This window comes from Oncorhynchus clarkii, chromosome 3 (genome assembly GCF_045791955.1).
Source record: "Oncorhynchus clarkii lewisi isolate Uvic-CL-2024 chromosome 3, UVic_Ocla_1.0, whole genome shotgun sequence".
Classification (NCBI taxonomy): Eukaryota; Metazoa; Chordata; class Actinopteri; order Salmoniformes; family Salmonidae; genus Oncorhynchus; species Oncorhynchus clarkii.
Window position 1 is genome coordinate 29738393 of NC_092149.1, and position 20344 is coordinate 29758736.

Here is a 20344-nt window from a genome sequence, read left to right on the forward strand (position 1 = left end):
ATTGGATTGCCTGCCGCAACAACAGCCACTACATTTCCCACAGTTCTCCTCATCTAAACCCATGTGACATACAGTAACTGTACCACTATGGTACTGTACAAATAAGGACAAGCGAGTTTGCCTGGTTAAAAAGTCTGTGTTTCTTCAGACCCAAGCTCCATTGGTCCCATCAACTTGTCCATTATATCCAGCGACTCTTGTACATTAGTCTCCTCCGCATCATTCTCAGTTATGTACATTCACTATGTGTAGGTATAGAATCAGTCTGAGGCTGTGAGAGAGACTGGTGCGTGTCCATCTGTGGTAGAGATGTGTCCGTTGTGGAGAGATGTCTGCTGCAGAGGATAGAGTGACTACATGGTAGGAGGATGTTGCTGCAATATAGGCTGTTCAATGGTGACTTTGTGGAGCCCCTATCTCAGGTTATGATGTTTGGTAGGTACATGAATGATGGGTAGGAGAACCCTTAGGTGTGATGTCTGAAGAGGTTTACACATCAGACCTTTGACTCTCTTCAGGGCATCGATTGGTCAATTTGACCTGTCCATCCTCCTTTACTACCTTTTGCACCTCCTCCTGCACTACATGTTCTTCCTGGTCAGGTGGGTCTTGTTGCATGGTAACATTCTTCGTTTCTCCATTCTCTTCCCCTCCATTTGTCTCTTCCTTAGTCTCAACCCCATGTTCCTTCACTTCCATTTCAGCTCCTCCCCCTTTCTCCTCTTTCAGCCCTTGTTCTTTGGTCTCCACCTCCACCTCTGAACCCTTGGTAGTTTCGGTTTCATCATCAATTGCCACCTCATTTTCTCTCTCTCCCCGTCTTTCCTGCTCAGTCTCTGCCCCCGCTCCTTCTCCCTCCTCCACTCTCCCCTCTTTGTCACTCTTGTCATCTTTTCCTGCAGCTCCATCTCTCTCCTTCCCAGTTTCTACCCCTTCCTCAGTTTCTGCCTCAACCTTTTCCTCTTCCTCCACTTCACAGGGAGCCTCTTCCTCTTTACACACAGCCCCCGCCTCTTTACACACAGTCTCCTCCTCTTTACACACAGCCCCCGCCTCTTTACACACAGTCTCCTCCTCTTTACACACAGTCTCCTCCTCTTTACACACAGCCCCCGCCTCTTTACACACAGCCCCCGCCTCTTTACACACAGCCCCCGCCTCTTTACACACAGCCCCCGCCTCTTTACACACAGTCTCCGCCTCTTTACACACAGCCCCCGCCTCTTTACACACAGCCTCCTCCTCTTTACACACAGCCCCCGCCTCTTTACACACAGCCTCTACCTCCGTCTCCTTCACTGTCTCCTCTTCGCTCCCCTTGTTTTCCTTCACGTTCCTGCTCTCTTTGACCACCTTTTCCCCGTCGTCAAGAACCTTGGACTCTTCCAGATCTTTCTCTGCTGCCGATTGCTTGTTTTTCTTCTTCTTCTTCTTGTTTTTTGACGCGTCTTTAACAGAGTTCTTGTTGGCCTTGCTTTTGAATATCAGTTTCTGAAAGACAGGATGTTTGTGTAAGAACGTTTCTAAACTGCTGTTCTATTGGCCATATTACGGACGGACAGACAGACCGTTGGAAATGGACATAATAGCAAACAAGGAAAGAACAAATTAAAATGATTCTCATTGTGGGGAATGAAATGGTAATTTCAAGGGAATTGATTGGTGCCTTCAGGGGTACAGACCAAACAAGAAAATATGGCTGCTAATATTTCTGAGATTGCCTCCATTGACCCTCTTTTAGCTGAGACTTACAGTATACGGAGGTAAATAGCATGTTACCTGCACACAAACATCCGCATTATTGTTCTCTGCTCGTCTCTGCAGGGCCCATCAGTTTGGTTGCCAATGGTGACCAGAGTTTAAATTCAGGTCACAGGCAATATCAGCATTTGATTCATTCTAGATTTAACCTCTAGGTTAAATCTAGAGGTTATATCAGTACTATCTAGGGTCAAATGGAAAGTACTTTCTCAACATGCATTGCCGTAGTTACCACAGAATGGCTCATATCTCAAGAAGAAAGGGGTTTATTCACATTTGACCGGCAGTGTGCACATTTATCTATGTGAAAACAAAAACAAGTGTGGTATGTGCCCGGGGTGGTGAGGGATGATGTTGGCCTTGCAGCGCTACTCTGGCTAGTGAACAAGCTGCGAGCCGACCCACATGTGACAAGACAAACACTGAGAGGAATGAGAGGTCACACACCTTGGAGTCCCCCCTCTTGCGGGGAAGGACAGGTCTCTGAAGAAAAACGACCTGCTTGGTGGCCAAACTTCCATCACTAGTGTAGAGGGAGAGATAGGGAGATGGAGAGATAGGGAGATGGAGAGATAACAGGCAGAGGTGAATATGGATAGAGGGAGGTAGAGAGAATATAATTAGAACTGAAATACAAATAACTTTGGAAACCATAGCCATTTTCTTGATTGTTACTTTATTTGTAGAGGACAATGCCTGTACCATCGATAAAGAAATCCATGTCACACAAATCACATTGCCACAAGCTCTTTCAGAAATACTTGGGGACATTTCAGAGCAAGGAAGAGAGGAATGGAAAATGCAGTTTTGTATTATACTGCTAAAGTTCCACATGAAGGGGAGCGATCCACACTCCAGGGTAGACCTTATAATGGTTTGTGTGACTAGTATGGTCAGTCCTGATGCTATACTAATAGCTGACATCTACCACCATGAGAAGTGAGTTACATATCAGTGGTCAACCCCGATCATTCTGATTTCTTCCCTTTCTGTCCTCTTGTTAATACGAGAAACCAAAAAGGAATTTGGAGCAATGATGTATGTCCACGTGAATATGTTCTATGCTTAGGAGAGAGCTCAGACACCAAGAGAAAGAGACCATGTTTACTGGCTTCCCCAAAACATGTTTGCCCTCATAAACTTCTCCAAAATAATCCCTGTCCATGCACATGTCACATTCTGTGTTAATTCATGGATAATCCATACAGTACAGACGACAGACGGACTAATCCTCCGAGGAGATTCTGTCATCAGTGGGCTTCAGGTCTCTCGTGCTTGCTCTCTCTCCTGTTCGTCTCTCGTCGTTCCATCTCACACGCATTAACCTTCACTCTGCTTCTCTCCTTCATCTCTCCATCCGACACGCACGTATCGACTCGGTTTCCTACTTTAGCCTGCTGCCTCTAATTATCTGTCTGCTTCACTTTACTTCTCTGCCTCTTCCTCTTGTATGAGCTTCATGTAGGCTTTCTCTATCCTTTCCCTTTTCCCTTCCCTCTTTTGTATATCCCCTGATCTCCCTCTCCAGATCGCTCTCTCTGTCACTTCCTCTCTCGGAATCCCTCACCCATTAAAATAGATGTACTCTTATACACACGGGGAAGAATCAGCTTTGAGTTAAGATTGATCCTTAACTTGGCATATGAAGAACAACGGAAATGTATGATAGGGTGACAACGGTATAGAGCTGGCTGCAAATCTTCCCCAACATCAAATGGGCTCCCAGATCTCCTGTAGAGGCTTACTATCTAAAACACCCCCATTTCCCATCCCTCCCTCCTTACCCTGCATTTCCAATAACCTATTTTCCAGGCTGTCAGATTGCCGGACAGCTTCCTGCTGAACGAAAGCGGAAAAGCCAACCTGAGTCCTCAGAAAAAGCCCAAGCCCGTTAAAGTAGAACGGAGCAGATCCGTTTGAAAATGACAGGCCCCTTGCTGCTACAGTCCTCTCATAGCCGTCTGTGTCTTGCTGCTACAGTCCTCTCATAGCCGTCTGTGTCTTGCTGCTACAGTCCTCTCATAGCTGTCTGTGTCTTGCTGCTACAGTCCTCTCATAGCCGTCTGTGTCTTGCTGCTACAGTCCTCTCATAGCTGTCTGTGTCTTGCTGCTACAGTCCTCTCATAGCCGTCTGTGTCTTGCTGCTACAGTCCTCTCATAGCCGTCTGTGTCTTGCTGCTACAGTCCTCTCATAGCCGTCTGTGTCTTGCTGCTACAGTCCTCTCATAGCCGTCTGTGTCTTGCTGCTACAGTCCTCTCATAGCCGTCTGTGTCTTGCTGCTACAGTCCTCTCATAGCCGTCTGTGTCTTGCTGCTACAGTCCTCTCATAGCCGTCTGTGTCTTGCTGCTACAGTCCTCTCATAGCCGTCTGTGTCTTGCTGCTACAGTCCTCTCATAGCCGTCTGTGTCTTGCTGCTACAGTCCTCTCATAGCCGTCTGAGTCTTGCTGCTACAGTCCTCTCATAGCCATCTGTGTCTTGCTGCTACAGTCCTCTCATAGCCGTCTGTGTCTTGCTGCTACAGTCCTCTCACAGCCGTCTGTGTCTTGCTGCTACAGTCCTCTCATAGCCGTCTGTGTCTTGCTGCTAAAGTCCTCTCATAGCTGTCTATGTCTGCAGTACTGGAATAGAAACTTCATATACCAGCAACCAGACTTTCTTTGGTACAGTGATAGGGAACATGGTGTATCATGTTTAGTGGTTAACTGTGGTAATGTTAATCATTTCTTATAATGGTATTATGAAGCACTTATCAATTAACAGTTACGATGTCCAAACTTCAGATTTACACCAAACGTAACATGTTCCATGTGGCAGAAATATACTGTACATTACCACGTGCACCTTCACATTCATGTTACGTTGATTAAAAAAGCCTTGAGTCCCGGTGGATGTTCACTTCAGATGCTAACTAGTGTGTAAGTAGGTCTATGCATAACAGACTCCGTGTAGACTGCTTCAGAGGAAGTGCACTTTGCTCATCCTCAAGACAGTATCCCAACGTGCATTAGCTTAATATAGTTGTGAAAATGGAAGGGTCAACATAATACAAGTGTAATGACTAAGCTAATTTGTAATGGGTCAACAGCTATCGTTGCTGTGCACAAAGAGACGAGCGTTTCAGAGATGGAGAGAAATGAGCGTTGCTGTGTTGCTGTATCTAGGCCGGCCCTCTGATTAATTAGCCATGTTGCGCTGTTGTGTTGTTGCATTTTGAGAGAGAGAGAGCGATAAAGAGTGATGAAAAAACAAGGGATGAAAATAGAGCGGTAATTAATCAGCTATGCTCCGGAACGGTCACAAACACGACCCCCAGAGACAAGGGCACGCATGGTAAACCGTGTTGAGCTCTAAGCATGTACTTGGAGTCTTCATAAGCATGACACGACACATTTCATGACTCCGACTAATAGCGGCAATCCGTAGTTGAAACAATAACAAAGCTTTCTCCCCACCACTGTTTCAGTCAAAAGCAGGGGGACGGCGCTGGAGAAATGTTACCACTCAAATTCTATGGATGCAAGGACTGACCATCCATGATATGAAAATGATAGTTTTAAACATGTTTTTAGGCTATACAGTGTTCGTTCACATTTACTTTGTTTACAAACATTGGAGTAAAACAAGCTTATATTTTGGGTTCTGATGTGGCACAACAGTTGAACTAAGCTCACAAGACATTTATTGTAGCGTTTTATTCTTAAAGGATCAACTCAATGGGTACATATTGGATTGGACGTGCTCTGACTTGGGATAATGATGAGTGCCTGTGACTGTGTAAAGTGGGGTTTCAGGTGGGAGACTTGAAAGTCATGTTGTGGCTGCTGATAGATGACTGAGCTGTTGACTGCTAGCGAATGTGTGCGTGCATAGTCCTCATATAAGATGAATGAGTCAACAGAGGCTGAGCAGAATAACCATTACGTTTCTCTGAAGGGATTTTCAAGTCACGCTCATTCATGGGTTTAAACTGTCTCGCACCACACACTGTTACGTTTGAACCCACCAATTGGGGGGGAGGTGGGGGGGGGCAGTTAGTATTTTCGTTGAACAACCTGTTGAGTTCTTCTGACTGATTGAGCTGTTAATTGACCAGTGATATGGGCTGACCATCGCTTTGTCTAAATGAGATGGGTGCTCTTTGAAATCAAAGAGAGGGCAGTTTAATCTACAGAGGGTTAATCAGGTTGAACAATCGATACCAGAGTTAGCTAACCGGGAGATATGGTGGTCATTCAGGCCCTAACTCAATATTGGTGAGAGTGTGTTTTGGAAAGTGAAAGTAGTTACCTGTTGGTCTTGATGATGGGTGTAGGCAGCACACATGTGAGTCTCCAACCGTACATGGCAAGAGACTGGAGCAGGGGAACATAGTCTGTCTTCACCTGCAGGCCCTAAAGAGAGAATACAAACGCATTAATATTACATACTACTATACACATAGTGTTTGCATACACGTACGCTCAAGCACAGAGTAGGGCTGGCACAATTATTGTATCATCGACAATGCATATTAATTTTAAGAGAAGGGGGGATTCAACTTCATACTCAAGTAGATATAAATGACCCAATAGCAGTTTTTCATTTTTACATGAAGTGGGTAAAGTCAGTTTACGAGCAGAACGGCACCGTTGGGAGAAGCTTCATTTCCAAAAGTTCCAAGAGGTCTAAACTATTTGTTTTTGAGAGAAGGGTGCTACCAAAACTGTGTTGTATTCATTATGTTTGTCGTAGCTATAATTCAGAGATGCATTATGATGCTCAAAACATTTGAACAAAAATGACAATTATGACACTAAGCGTGTCCATTTGCGTGACAAGGAATCGTTACCCAAAGTTCCATAATTGTCACATCGTACGAAAGCACACACACACACACACACACACACACACACACACACACACACACACACACACACACACACAAAAACATAAACCATTAAAACCCTATCAAAAGAGCCACGACTACCCAAGCTCTTGACAACCGATGATGAACTATGTATGATGCATATCAAAATACTTACATTTCTGTTAGATTGATTGCTGGTATGACAGTGTAGTGCACTTGGGATTTGTGTTAAAGACACACGCTCATCACACCCACACGTGTGCTAACGCTTCTGCTCACACAAGAAGCGTATGTGGTTTTCCATCTCTTCTGCATCTGCCCTCACTGGCAAACCACAGCACGTGTCAGATATGAAAAGACACGCATACAACATATGCATGCACACATTGTAGTGCTATGCGGGCATCTACAGTACAGGCCGAGGGCAGTGGGTCCCAATCCAACAGATGGACAAAACAACTAGAACCACAAACAAGTCTTAAGCCACAAGCCAGCGAGAATTGGCCAGGACCCATTCTTCGAGAAACACTGCAGTAGGGTAGAGAGGGCTCTGTTGAAACTGTTATTTACATTGGCATTTGCCGTCCCAGCATCCCTCAGAAAATCCCTCAGAAAATCCAGAGCTGTGAGAGCTGTGTTTTAGGGTTTGTGTTGGAACCTCTGCCAGAAATGGTCACTTTCTCAAAGCAATAAAAGCAAAGTAAATTGGGAAACAAGTTTTGTTTAATGGCCCTCTTCATTCTTAAGCGTAACTGAGACTCGACAGAGTGAATCATTTTTCTGGCAGATTCCCTCCCCCTGATCTCACCATGGTCACCTTGCTGCATCAGCACATAAGAAATGGAACCCGGCGCCTTAGCAGTAACTCTGTGTTCTGATTTGTGTGTTAAATATAATCTATATATAAAAATAGAGCCATAGGGTGGGGTGCAAGCTAGGGTGGTAAAAGGCTATATTATCAAGAGTGGAGAACGGTGAGGTAGAGGCTAATATTTGAAAACAGAACAGTGTTATAGAGTAAAACTAGCAGGGTGGGGTTGAGTTCAACTCTTGTGATCAAAGTTCACTAAGATTTGGATGAAAGAAAACAGAGCTCCATTGGTTTTGAGGTAATTCTCCACCGTTTCTATTTGAGAAGACATGACAGCTCCCTTTTTGCAATAAGTCTAATTCTACCTTAATGTTTTTACAGGCCATAGTCTGGTCTATCAGCCCAGGGAAATGATCTAGGCTACTCCTCTAGACTTTTAGCTATCACTTTGTCTTTGGACCGGGCTGCACTTCTTCCACCACAATCTCATATTTGTATGGATAATGAACAGGGTATCCTGAAACGAGGCCTAAAAGTCCCTACTCTGTCAATCATTGAGAGATTGAGAACATTTTTGAAAACCAAAAGCTGTAATGAAGACTAATCACATCATATACAGTATAATAATAATAATAAATCATCAACAGTCTCAATAGAATGTAAGACATTTTGACCTTTAACCATTGTAGTTAGCCTATATGTCAACCAAGCGGACGTATTAGTCACATATTTCGGTGAGCAAAATTCTCTGGGAACTCCCTCATCCACAAGCCACCAGCATAATTTTCACATCCCTCATCAAACTAGTCTGACCATAGGAGTGGACTCATGCCGCACCGGCTGCTACATGACTATCGACATGCCTTGGTTAACTTTTGACCGGTATGTGTTAAAATAAATAGTCAAATAACAAGCAATATCTATGCTTAGATAACTTTTTAAAGAACATGTAAGTTCTTACTAATTTCCTCAAGACCCATTGGTGTCAAATCGGAGGGCCTGTTGTCCAGACCTTTGGCAGTCTCTATGGGGGTGCCACAGGGTTCAATTCTCGGGCCGACTCTTTTCACTGTATATATCAATGATGTCGCTCTTGCTGCTGGTGATTCTCTGATCCACCACTACGCAGACGACACCATTCTGTATACATCTGGACCTTCTTTGGACGCTGTGCTAACAAACCTCCAAATGAGCTTCAATGGCATACAACACTCCTTCCGTGACCTCCAACTGCTTTTAAATGCTAGTAAAACTAAGTGCTCGCTCTTCAACCGATTGCTGCCAGTATCCTCCCGCCCGACTAGCATCACTACTCTGGACGGTTCTGACCGAGAATATGTGGACAACTACAAATACCAAGGTGTCTGGTTAGACTGGAAACTCTCCTTCCAGACTCACATTAAGCATCTCCGATCCAAAATTAAATCTAGAATCGGCTTCCTATTTCGCAACAAAGCCTCCTTCACTCCTGCCGCCAAACATATCCTCGTAAAACGGACTATTCTACTGATCCTTGACATTGGCAATGTCATTTACAAAATAGCCCCCAACACTCTACTCAGCAACCTGGATGTAGTCTATCACAGTGCCATCCGTTTTATCACCAAAGCCCCGTTTACTACCCACCACTGCGACCTCTATGCTCTCGTTGGCTGGCCCTCACTACATATCCGTCGCCAAACCCACTGGCTCCAGGTCATCTATAAGTCCTTGCTAGGTAAAGCCCCGTCTTATCTCAGCTCACTGGTCACCATAGCAACACCCACCCGTAACACACGCTCCAGAAGGTATATTGCACTGGTCATCCCCAAAGCCAACACTTCCTTTGGCCGCCTTTCCTTCCAGTTCTCTGCTGCCAATGTCTAGAAAGAATTGCAAAAACTTCTGAAGATTATATCTCCCTCTCTAACTTTAAGCATCAGCTGTCAGAGCAGCTTAACGATCACTGTACACAGCCAATCTGTAAATAGCACACCCGACTACCTCATCCCCATATTATTACTTCCAGGGGTGCAAAAGAGCAAGAAGGTATCTCTACTTACACATCATCTGCAGATATATCACTCCAGTATTAATTCTAAATTGTAATTATTTTCACCTCTATGGCCTATCTATTGCCTACCTCCCTACTCTTCTACATTTGCACACACTGTACATTGATCTTTCTATTTTCTTTTCTTTTGTGTTATTGACTGTACATTTGTTTGTGTAACTCTGTGTTGTTTTTTGTCGCACTGCTATGCTTTATCTTGGCCAGGTCGCAGTTGTAAATGAGAACTTGTTCTCAGCTGGCCTACCTGGTTAAATAAAGGTGAAATAAAAAAATAAAAATTGGTGCTGATGGATGAAAATCTCGTCTCCAAAACAGACACGTTTCAGGAAATGGAAAAATCTGCCATATTTTCTCATTAATGAACATAACATTATGAAACTTCAGAAGTCATTTTGAATACATGTTCTTGGTCCTAGAATAATGAAATGTTCAGAATTAATTGAGGGAAGTTACTGCTTTCAATACATGTCAAATAAAAAAGTGCAGAATTGTAGGTACGAGGTATTCATCCGACAGCGATATATAATTTAGTCTATTTTGGCTATTCAACATTTTGCAACACCCACTGCATGCTAATTGGCTGCTCAAATCGGGCAGCACCAATAGGATTGATGGCATATTTCAGCTCATTACATCAATTAAGTCAAACTTAGCACCATGACAGACAAATGTTGGGAGAACTAGAGTCTAGACTACGAGTTAACATGAGAAGCCCTCTGACTGATGACACCTGCTTCAGTCAGCTGATTCTAGGCATCCTTTATGGTTAGCTCTAGTCTAGCAGCTTAGTCTCCTATTCAAGTCTCCTATTCAGAGGACCCTCACTTTTTTTGTGTGTCTTATTGGTCAAGGTCTCGCCAAATACTTATCACCACAACTTGTTCAGCCTATCAGCGGCCTTAATTTCCGGGACTTCAGTTTCAGTTGGTCTATGACCCCAGCACGTTGTGTCGTCAGAAACGTGCTTAACCCATCCTGATGAGCACTTCTATAGTTTTCCCTCCTGTGGACTGAATCTCTGTATGTCTGATGTTTAATTGTGCGTGCATCTAAACATAAGTGCCCTGAAATCTGTGTCATGTTATGTGGAGCTAAGTTTTGTGGTTTATTGTGTACAAATACCATGTGTTGAGCTTGTTAGCTGGCTCGTGCTCCCGCTAGCTTTACTCAGTTATCTGAACACATTCACACACACGTCTTCCATTAAACTCCCCCTAACCTGGACATCCGCCTCATCCTCCTGACTGGATATTCTGTAGTGATTGCTACCGGCCTTAAGCCAGCACCTAAGATTTCTTATTACATTCATGGTCCTTTGATTCTCTACAACCCATTTTTCAACATCCACCCAACGTACACAGCCACACAGTGTCTGAAATGCACTCTCCATTCACTCTCCTTTATTGGCATCTTTACGCTATGTTGTTGGTCTTTAATCCTTTTATGACATAATTTGGTTTCTGGGTGACTGAAGTAGTGCTCTTCAAAGCTCAGGCATCTATACAATTGCTGGGAACGAATTACAACAATGTCAATGCTGTTAACTGGTGCCTCAAGCACACAGTAGTGTTACTGGTAGAGTTCTATGTATAATGTCTCTCCGGATAATGGCCATGCACTTTTGGGTTAAATGTAATATAGCCTGTGAGAAAGTGCGGTAACACTGGGAAAACATGATGCCCTTGTCGTCCAATGTAATGGAGGAAGGCATTTAGTATGTTGTTTTTTGTTGTAGTAAGGCATCTTAATGAGCATGTAGAAAACCATTATTGAGTGTTAAACAGTTCATCATGTTAAGTCCTATATACGTTTCACACACAGACATATTATGAATAGATGCAGTGAAGGGGTCAAAGGAACTCGACCAAAACAATGGAAATGCCATGGAAACGCGTGGGGGAAAGACACTGTTGTGGAAAGATTCCGAATCTCCTCATTTCCACCCAGCAAAATTAGCATACATTTAGGCTATTGTTTATATGTGTATTTCACACTATGTTGACGTAAAAATTGGTGTATAATGGTTGTATGGATGTCAACCCCAATACATGTTCATGTCATCGTCACCAATGAACTGCGTTGCAGTTAAAAACGACTGACTGCCACCACCTATTTCTGTATGGTACTGTAGCTATTATACCAGCTTACACAAACAGGAGTTAGCATTAAGCAGTCACTTCTTCTAAACCTGAAAAGGAATAACTTCTAAATGTTATGCAGCCAAATATATCCAAATCGGACTTTAGTAACCACATTGTGGTCCTGTTACAATCACGACGGATCTGACGAATATCCACTTTGTTAGATTATTTGAAGGTGCACCAATGCAGAGCCATTCTATCCACCATGGTCTGAGTTCCATTGACCTCTACCGCATCTATGCTATATGAAGTTGCCAAGAATGTGTTTATGACACATTATACAACGTGTGGGTCTAAACCATGAATGCTGATTGGTTAAAGCTGCATTCCAGCCGGTGTCTATTTCACATGTTACCACCGGCCTACTCTATGACGTTAAAATGCCTATTTATTCTGTTCCATCTGACTGGGAAATCCACTGTCTCATCAGCCCAGCCAGGCAATTTATAAACTTGATCTCTACTATGAAAAAAGCATCTAGACATTATCTCACATTTCTTTTAGACTAACATTTAGTTGTCAACAGCGGATATTTGTATAAACTTCCTGTTTGTCTCCGACATTCGCAACATTGTTTCAATGTTCAAGTTTGATCTCTAGCTGTCGCATCGTAAAGAACTTGCCGGAATGAGACAGACATGCAGGTTTTCAGCCAGTCAATCACGAATCAGCATCCTTTTTATGGATATATACAAAGAAAGGTCATTAGAAAACAGGTCAAAATAAATAAAGTGCAGCTCGTTTGCAGTCTTTCCAGCTTCCGTTTGAAGTGATTGTGTTAGCTGTGTTGTTGGCTAGCTCCTCTGAAAAATAGTGTCCTGATCGTGCCTTATTAGCTCATTCTTATGGATGTATACAAATAAATGTAACTAGAAAACAGCTTAAAAAACAAGTGAAAATGCAGCTACTTTGGCTGCACTGTTTGACGTGACTCTAAGTTATCCCTTGCTTGTTAGCTAGCCAACTACGGCTAAGAACGTTGCCAGCCAGTATGGCAATAGAACATTTAGAACAAACAACTGGGTCTCGTCCATAGATACAAAACAAAAAGACTGAACGACTGGGTCGCGTCTCTGCCAACTGAACGAATGACCAGCCGGCTTGGGTAGCAACCCTAGATTTGTATCGGGACTATATCTTGCGGAAGGATGAATTGGTCAACAACAAAAAAAATCCGCGAAATAACGTTTTTAATACAATTATGTAAATCATTATTTGAATGTGTTGGTAAATCATTGCATAAAAGTGATAACGATGTCGGTGTTTGGCGGATATATTGGCACAACTTCGTCTCGGGCCTAACAACCCACGTGCCAATATATCCTCCAAACACCGGCTTCTCACGCGTTGTCACTTAAGTAGAACACCTCATAAAATTCCAAGTAATGTACAGTATAACCCAAATGTTGACCACATTGCACCACATGCATTCCAAATCCCCAAAGGACACAGTTAGGCAGTAAATATTAGCAGTAGTGCTATCGTAAAGGATATTCACACACATCCACCTCCTGTTGTTTTCAGTTGTCACGCATGCTATTGGTTAAATCATTTATCTAGAAACTATGAGAGTGTTAGAAATACACTAACATGACGGTATACTAAGCATTTCATTCCCTTCCATCGATAGGAACTAATAACAAGGTTGCAAAATCTATAAAGAATATATCGGATTCGAGGAGGAACTTCTTGTTACAGCTAGCTGTAAGAGCTCAGTGATGAGGGGAGGCATTGCATTATATCCAAGGCTGAACTTTTATATTGATTTTCCTTTTGACACGAGAGACGGGAGCACAGTCCTAATTTTAGTTTGTGTAGGAAATTATGTCTAGTTATTCATTTGGTGGGCTCCATGCACATCTACTGTATGTCCTATTCAGCGCATTTAGTCATTTATTGTAGAAATAGGAAAAAGTCTTTGCACACTTCCAGTCAGATGAAAATGTCTTTCATCGCAGCCGAGTATTTGTCAGTCGACCTTCATCAGAGCACAGTCATTTGTTGAAGAAAATGTGAAGAATGTTTCTGATTGGCTAAAATAGAATGTCCATCCATTAGACCGCAGAATTCTGAGCATCTGTAAAGTTATTATTTAGGCTTACTTTTCTTTAATAAATGGTCTAACGTATACATTCTTATATGGTGAACACATATTGACTAATGTGAATGTAAAGTAACAAATAAATTGCTGTTGAAATGACCCATTCTCCCACAAAAATGTGACATTAGTGACATTTGAGGAAGGTCTGACTTTCTAGATTACAGACCAAACAGTTTGGCCACAAACAGCTCTACATATCTACACTGTACCAATCATACCACATTCTACCAACGTGATTGTGAATACCTCGCAAAATAATACTGTAATAACTCTTCATTTAGGTTAAAAGTCAGATTTGTTTTAGAAGTTTGCTATCAATTAAAACAGAAGTTTTGACATGTTCTGTGCCATACGAAAACAAAATCTCTCAGAAAAGCTGCACTTCCTGCTTCAACACAACAATATTGATTGAATTCTCAGTGTTTTCGCTGCTCATAAATCCAACCACCTGTCAGTCTTTCAGCAAGATGGGAATGAGAGCGCTGGGGAAAAATATCCCAATCAATATTCTGCATAATTTTAAAGTAATTATTCTGGCACCGAAACGACAATGAGCGGTGAGGATAATTTGCATATACATTTTAAGCAGTTATCATAATGAATATGCCGGGTATGAAGTCTGATCATCCTTTGTAAAATAGTGTTATCAAGCTAACTTCAGGAGAGATTAGTTGAGCAAAATTGCTTTTGATAAAGTCCTGGCCAGCACTTTTGATTGGATTCATTGGAACTATAATGTGAACATCTAAAGTTGTTACACATTGTTGCTTTGTCCTTCAATTAACTTCCAAAGGTGTTTAAAAAAAGTATATAAAATCCATGTTATTTCTCAGTAGTTGACAAAATAATTACTGGTCTTTAATTAAGACATTATTGCAGTATCTTTACCACAGTATTAACATAAAGATACCTACACACGCCAAGATTTTCAAAATTGTACAGTGTATAACCGTCACAAGACACAAGCGCCTAGGTTTTTGTGTGGTGTGGGACGCTGAACAAACATGACATTTTAAGGCGGTGAATATTGTGTAGTCTGAATTCTTTAGTAATTTTAAAGGGTTAAGAGTATTTTGATTTCAAGGGTTAAATTCTGTGTTTGTGAGCCGACTTCCTCTCTGAGCTGGACAATTTTCCAGTCACATTTAGGGGACAAAAGTCTATTTTCACACTTCGACAGCCTCAAACTCTAAACTCGATTACAGTGATACACACACACACACACACACACACACACCACAGTCATATAGAAAAGCCTCAAACCCTTCTGAAGTAGACAGAAATCCATTTCCAACTTGGATTTGCGCAAACTGGGGACATAATCGCTGGCCAGATAAGGGCTTGTTTGCTGCTGATAAGATAAGCCATCAAGCCACCGTGACACATGTGCCATAGCCACCATGGTTAGAGGGAATATTTCCATATGATGACTCTCACATTAAACACTCAAACGCTCCGAGCCATGTAAAAATCCCACTCACATCAATGACAGTCCACTGCTCCACAACGATGGCGTCGTACGTGGTGGTCACGCTCTGGTCGCCGCCCTCCGTCCCCTCCTGGAAGATGAAGACGCTTTCCACCGACTTAGGCTGCAAATCTGTAGAAAATGGAGAGGGAGGCCATGAAGGGGTTAGTATTTACAGAATGGAGGGTGTCTGTCTCTCTGGCTCCCAGGCCTCTAGGCTGTGCAAAGAAGAGAGGAAAGTTAATGACATTACACAGCCAACCAGCAACCCACAGACACTGGGCCATTTATTAACAGGCAGGGCTGCAGCATGGACCATTTGTATAAGCAAGGGCCAGATATGGATTGTGTAGCTATGACAGAACAAGAGAGAGTGTTTCTTTCAGGGAAGAAGCTTGGAGAGATTATAGATGAACAGACAGACATTATGGACAGATTGTTGAAGCATAACACGATTCATCTGAAAACAATTATATGCGTTGACATATTGTAGATATTTACATTTGTAGATATTTACATGTTAGGACTAATACACCAAGACAGGGCCATGGTACCATAAAATGGCTTTTCTATAGACTCCATTTCATTTGAACCGCATGGACAAGGGTAACATTCCCAGTTTGGGCATGATTGGGATAGGAACATTAGCGAGCTGGTGAGCTTCTTCTCCAGCCCGTATTTCTTTTGATTCCATTGAGCAGTGTGCCGGAACCTCTTGCCCTTCAGACCAGGGCTCTCAGTTGGCCCGAGTGCTTTCTCATTACTCCTGTACCATTTACACACTAATAGAGTTGGTGCGGCCCAGTCTCCACCATGAGACACTCCACATTTCATTACTCTGCCCTAATAATGGGGGAACGAGGGCCGGCTGGAAAGGGAGGGATGACAGGGTCCTTTATTTTCCCCCCAGAAAACCCATTTAAAGCTGCTGGACGCGCTCAATTGAAGACATCTCTCAGACATCTATTGGCTCCTTTCAAATACAGACATTGTCGTTGTTCATTCCCCCTCTCTCCCGCCCTCCCTCCCTCCCTCCCTCCCTCCATCCTTCCTCCACCCTACCCCTCCTTTACACCCCCCCCCCCCCCCCATCCATTGTTCATCAGACGTCTCCCTGCTTGGCGTGTAATTGGAAAGCCCTCTTGGAGATTGGGTTGGCCTGCCAATGCACTGGGATCACTCAGGTGAGATGCACACAGGGATCGGGTCCCTTTGCTTTAGGAGGAACATGCTGGCCCTTGGCATGATGCTGCCAGACACTGAGTTACCGTGGGGTTGAGAGGTTTGGAGGATATGTAGTGCCAACACAAATAACAGCATAACATTTTGAGTTGAGTCTTGACTGACAATGTAGTGAGTGAACCAGAAGCTTGGAGGGAAACACATGTTCATTCGCAATGGGACAATGTAATCTCATCGACTAGCCTATCCTCTCCAGGCACCTGAGGTTGAACATACTGAGTGAGACGTGCACATACTATCTCTGACACAGAGAGAGTGAACTGAAAGACAGAGCGAGTGAACTGAAAGACAGAGTGACACAGATGTACTGAGAGATAGTGACAATGGCGGCGTGAGTTGTGACACCAACTGACACGGAGCACCAACCTAACTAGGGCCCAGTGACGACCAGTGACAACCAGTGACGACCGTTTGAAGACAGGTGACGACCGGTGACGACCGGTGACGACCAGTGACAGGGGAGTGGACTGAAGACAGGCACTAAGTGACAAAGAGACTGATGCTAGGTTGACATAGACTTTGAAGGAGAGACAAAGAGGAGTAAAAAAACGGAGGGGAATCTAAAGCCTAATTGACCGCAGAAGCAACCGAATGAGCCTGCCCCAAGTCCTGTCTGTTACTGACATGACTTAAACATGCGCTTATCACTGCCGGGGAGAACAGGAGAAAGGGCTGTGACAGCTTATCTATATTTTCAAACGGGACAGACAGGAATCCAGAGAGAGAAGGAGAGATATAGAAAGAGTGGGTTTACTAATGTGTGTGGATTAGAGAGAGTGAACAATGCTAGCTAGACCTCATGTGGCTGGAGTGTGTCAGCAGTTCCTGCAAGAGGAAGGCTTTATTACTATGGACTGGCCCTCCCGTTCCCCAGACCTGAATCCAATTGAGCACATCTGGGACATCATGTCTCGCTCCATCCACCAATGCCACGTTGCACCACAGACTGTCCAGGAGTTGGCGGATGCTTTAGTCCAGGTCTGGGAGGAGATCCCTCAGGAGACCATCCGCCACCTCATCAGGAGCATGCCCAGGCGTTGTAGGGATGTCATACAGGCACGTGGAGGCCACACACACTACTGAGCCTCATTTTGACTTGTTTTAAGGACATTACATCAAAGTTGGATCAGCCTGTAGTGTGGTTTTCCACTTTAATTTTGAGTGTGACTCCAAATCCAGACCTCCATGGGTTGATAAATTTGATTTCCATTGATCATTTTTGTGTGATTTTGTTGTCAGCACATTCAACTATGTAAAGAAAAAAGCATTAATAAGAATAATTCATTAATTCAGATCTAGGATGTGTTATTTTAGTGTTCCCTTTATTTTTTTGAGCAGTGTATTTTTAAACCTGCATATTTAGTTAATATTGCCTGCTAACATGAATTTATTTTAACTAGGGAAATTGTGTCACTTCTCTTACGTACTGTGCAAGCAGAGTCAGGGTATATGCAGCAGTTTGGGCCGCCTGGCTCGTTGCAAACTAATTTTCCAGAATTTTACGTAATTATGACATAACATTGAAGGTTGTGCAATGTAACATCATTATTTAGACTTATGGATGCCACCTGTTAGATGAAACACGGAACGGTTCCATATTTCACTGAAAGAATAAACGTTTGGTTTTTGAAATGATAGTTTCCGGATTTGACCATATTAATGACCTAAGGCTCATATTTCTGTGTGTTATTATATTATAATTAAGTCTATGATTTGATAGAGCAGTCTGACTGAGCGTTGGTAGGCAGCAGCAAGCTCGTAAGCATTCATTCAAACAGCACTTTCCTGCATTTGCCAGCAGCTCTTCGCTGTGCTTCAAGCATTGCGCTGTTTATGACTTCAAGCCCATCAACTCCCGAGATTAGGCTGGCAATACTAAAGTACCTATTAGAACATCCAATAGTCAAAGGTATATGAAATACAAATGGTATAGGGAGAAATAAGTCCTATAACTACAACCTAAAACTTCTTACCTGGGAATATTAAAGTCTCATGTTAAAAGGAACCACCAGCTTTCACATGTCCTCATGTAATGAGCAAGGAACTTTTTTACATGGCACATATTGCACTTTTACTTTCTTCTCCAACACTTTGTTTTTGCATTATTTAAACCAAATTGAACATGCTTCATTATTTATTTGAGACTAAATTGATTTTATTGATGTATTATATTAAGTTAAAATAAAAGTGTTCCTTCAGTATTGTTGTAATTGTCATTATGACAAATATTTATATATTGTAAAAAACATTTTTTTAAATGTATTTATTTTTTAAATCGGCCAATTAAATCGGCATTGTCTTTTTTTGGTCCTCCAATAGTTGTTATCGGCGTTGAAAAATCATAATCAGTCAACCTCAAGTGTGGATTGGCCAAGGCTTTCCTCCTATGAGCCAAAGGTTTGGAGGTTAGGGGCCACAAACCTGTGCTTACCGGGCAGACTTCTGGTTATAGCTAGGGTTTTAAGGAATATTACATGAATACTGTACCCTGCCTTACACAGAGGTATGTTCATCCAAAATCACACACAGTCAGTGGTGTAAGGTACCTAAGTAAAAATACTTTAAAGTACTACTTAAGTGGGGTATCTGTACATGACTATTTCAATTTTTTACAACTTTTACTCCACTACATTCTAAAAGAAAATTATTTGTTTTTTTACTCCATACATTTTTCCGGACATTCAAAAGTACTCGTTACATTTTGAATTCTTAGCAAGACTCCAAATTACACACACTTATCAAGAGAACATCCCTGGTCATTGCTACTGCATCTGTTCCGTCTGGATTGCTTTGTATAAGGAACTTGAAATGATGTATACTTTTACTATTGATACTTAAGTATATTTCAGCAATTACATTTAGTACTTGAGTATATTTAAAAACAAATATTATTAGACTTTTTCTCAAGTAGTATTTTACTGGTTGACTAACTTCAGTCATTTTCTATTAAGGTATCTTTATTTTTACTCAAGTATGACAATTGGGTACTTTTTGCACCACTGCTCACAGTCATGCACACACACGCACGCACGCACGCACGCGCACGCGCACACACACACACACGCACGCACGCACGCACACGCCTTCAAGCCCTATTGCACAACCAATCTTTGGCCATAAAAATTGCCACTACAACTTTCCTCAATTCTGTTCACTGTGAAGTAATACCTTATTGGAATTTCATTCTGGGGAACTCTCTCTCTCTCTACCGGCTGTGCCTGAATATAGAAAGCTAAGCACTATGCTAGCTGCCATGCATATGAATAGCTCAAATGTATCACAGCGCCAGCTACAAATCCTCATTGTCACGGTGGAGAAAGCATAAGCTAAGTGTAACAAAGAAAACACCTCCCATCAACACCATTAGTGTCAATTCACCAGTAAACAAATCGCTCCCCCTCAGAACTCCAGCCGTGCCTTAGGGCGGCATGGGCACTGTGACACGCTGGGCCTGATATCAATCTTTAATGCCCCTCTCATGACGCCGCAGGGTGGCAGGGCCATTAACATTACACAGGAGCCGCCTACCAGTGCCACGATCTGCAAATTCAATAACAAACTAATATCCGACCCTCCGTGCCGGCGAGGTCTCTCTGAACCCACTCCCACCAGTCTCCCGCCTCCATCCCACCTAGCCACGCCGGGATATTAAACAGGACTTATCCACCCCCCCCCCCCCCCCCCCCACCCCCCCACCTCCCTGCCTCCTCAGTGAGCTTCACCATGGAAACCCATCTCTTCAGGGGCGAGGGCAGAAGAGCCACAGTCGGGAGGTAGCGCCGGGTTTAGCAAAAGGCCAGCCGAGCAGGGGGAAGTCATGAATATGTATTCGAAGAGGCGTAGGACTGTAGGAGTAAACAACAGCGAAACAAGTTCAGAACAATGGAGGGAAACTTTACATTGCAGAGAGATGATTCC

At 43.0% G+C, this 20344-nt stretch overlaps 1 protein-coding gene across 1 annotated transcript in view; it reads right to left on the minus strand.

Annotated features, from left to right (window-relative positions):
* Positions 1-340: 340 nt before the first annotated feature.
* The window catches only part of LOC139392759 (raftlin-like), a 60564-nt gene continuing 40560 nt past the window's right edge, over positions 341-20344 (minus strand). Inside the window, exons 7-11 of the mRNA XM_071141008.1 lie at positions 15198-15316; positions 6052-6155; positions 2209-2284; positions 1264-1491; positions 341-990 (exon numbers count right to left, since the gene is read on the minus strand). Coding sequence (XP_070997109.1) covers positions 490-990; positions 1264-1491; positions 2209-2284; positions 6052-6155; positions 15198-15316 — 1028 coding nt within the window. The 3' untranslated portion in view covers positions 341-489. The remainder of the gene's footprint in view (positions 991-1263; positions 1492-2208; positions 2285-6051; positions 6156-15197; positions 15317-20344) is intronic.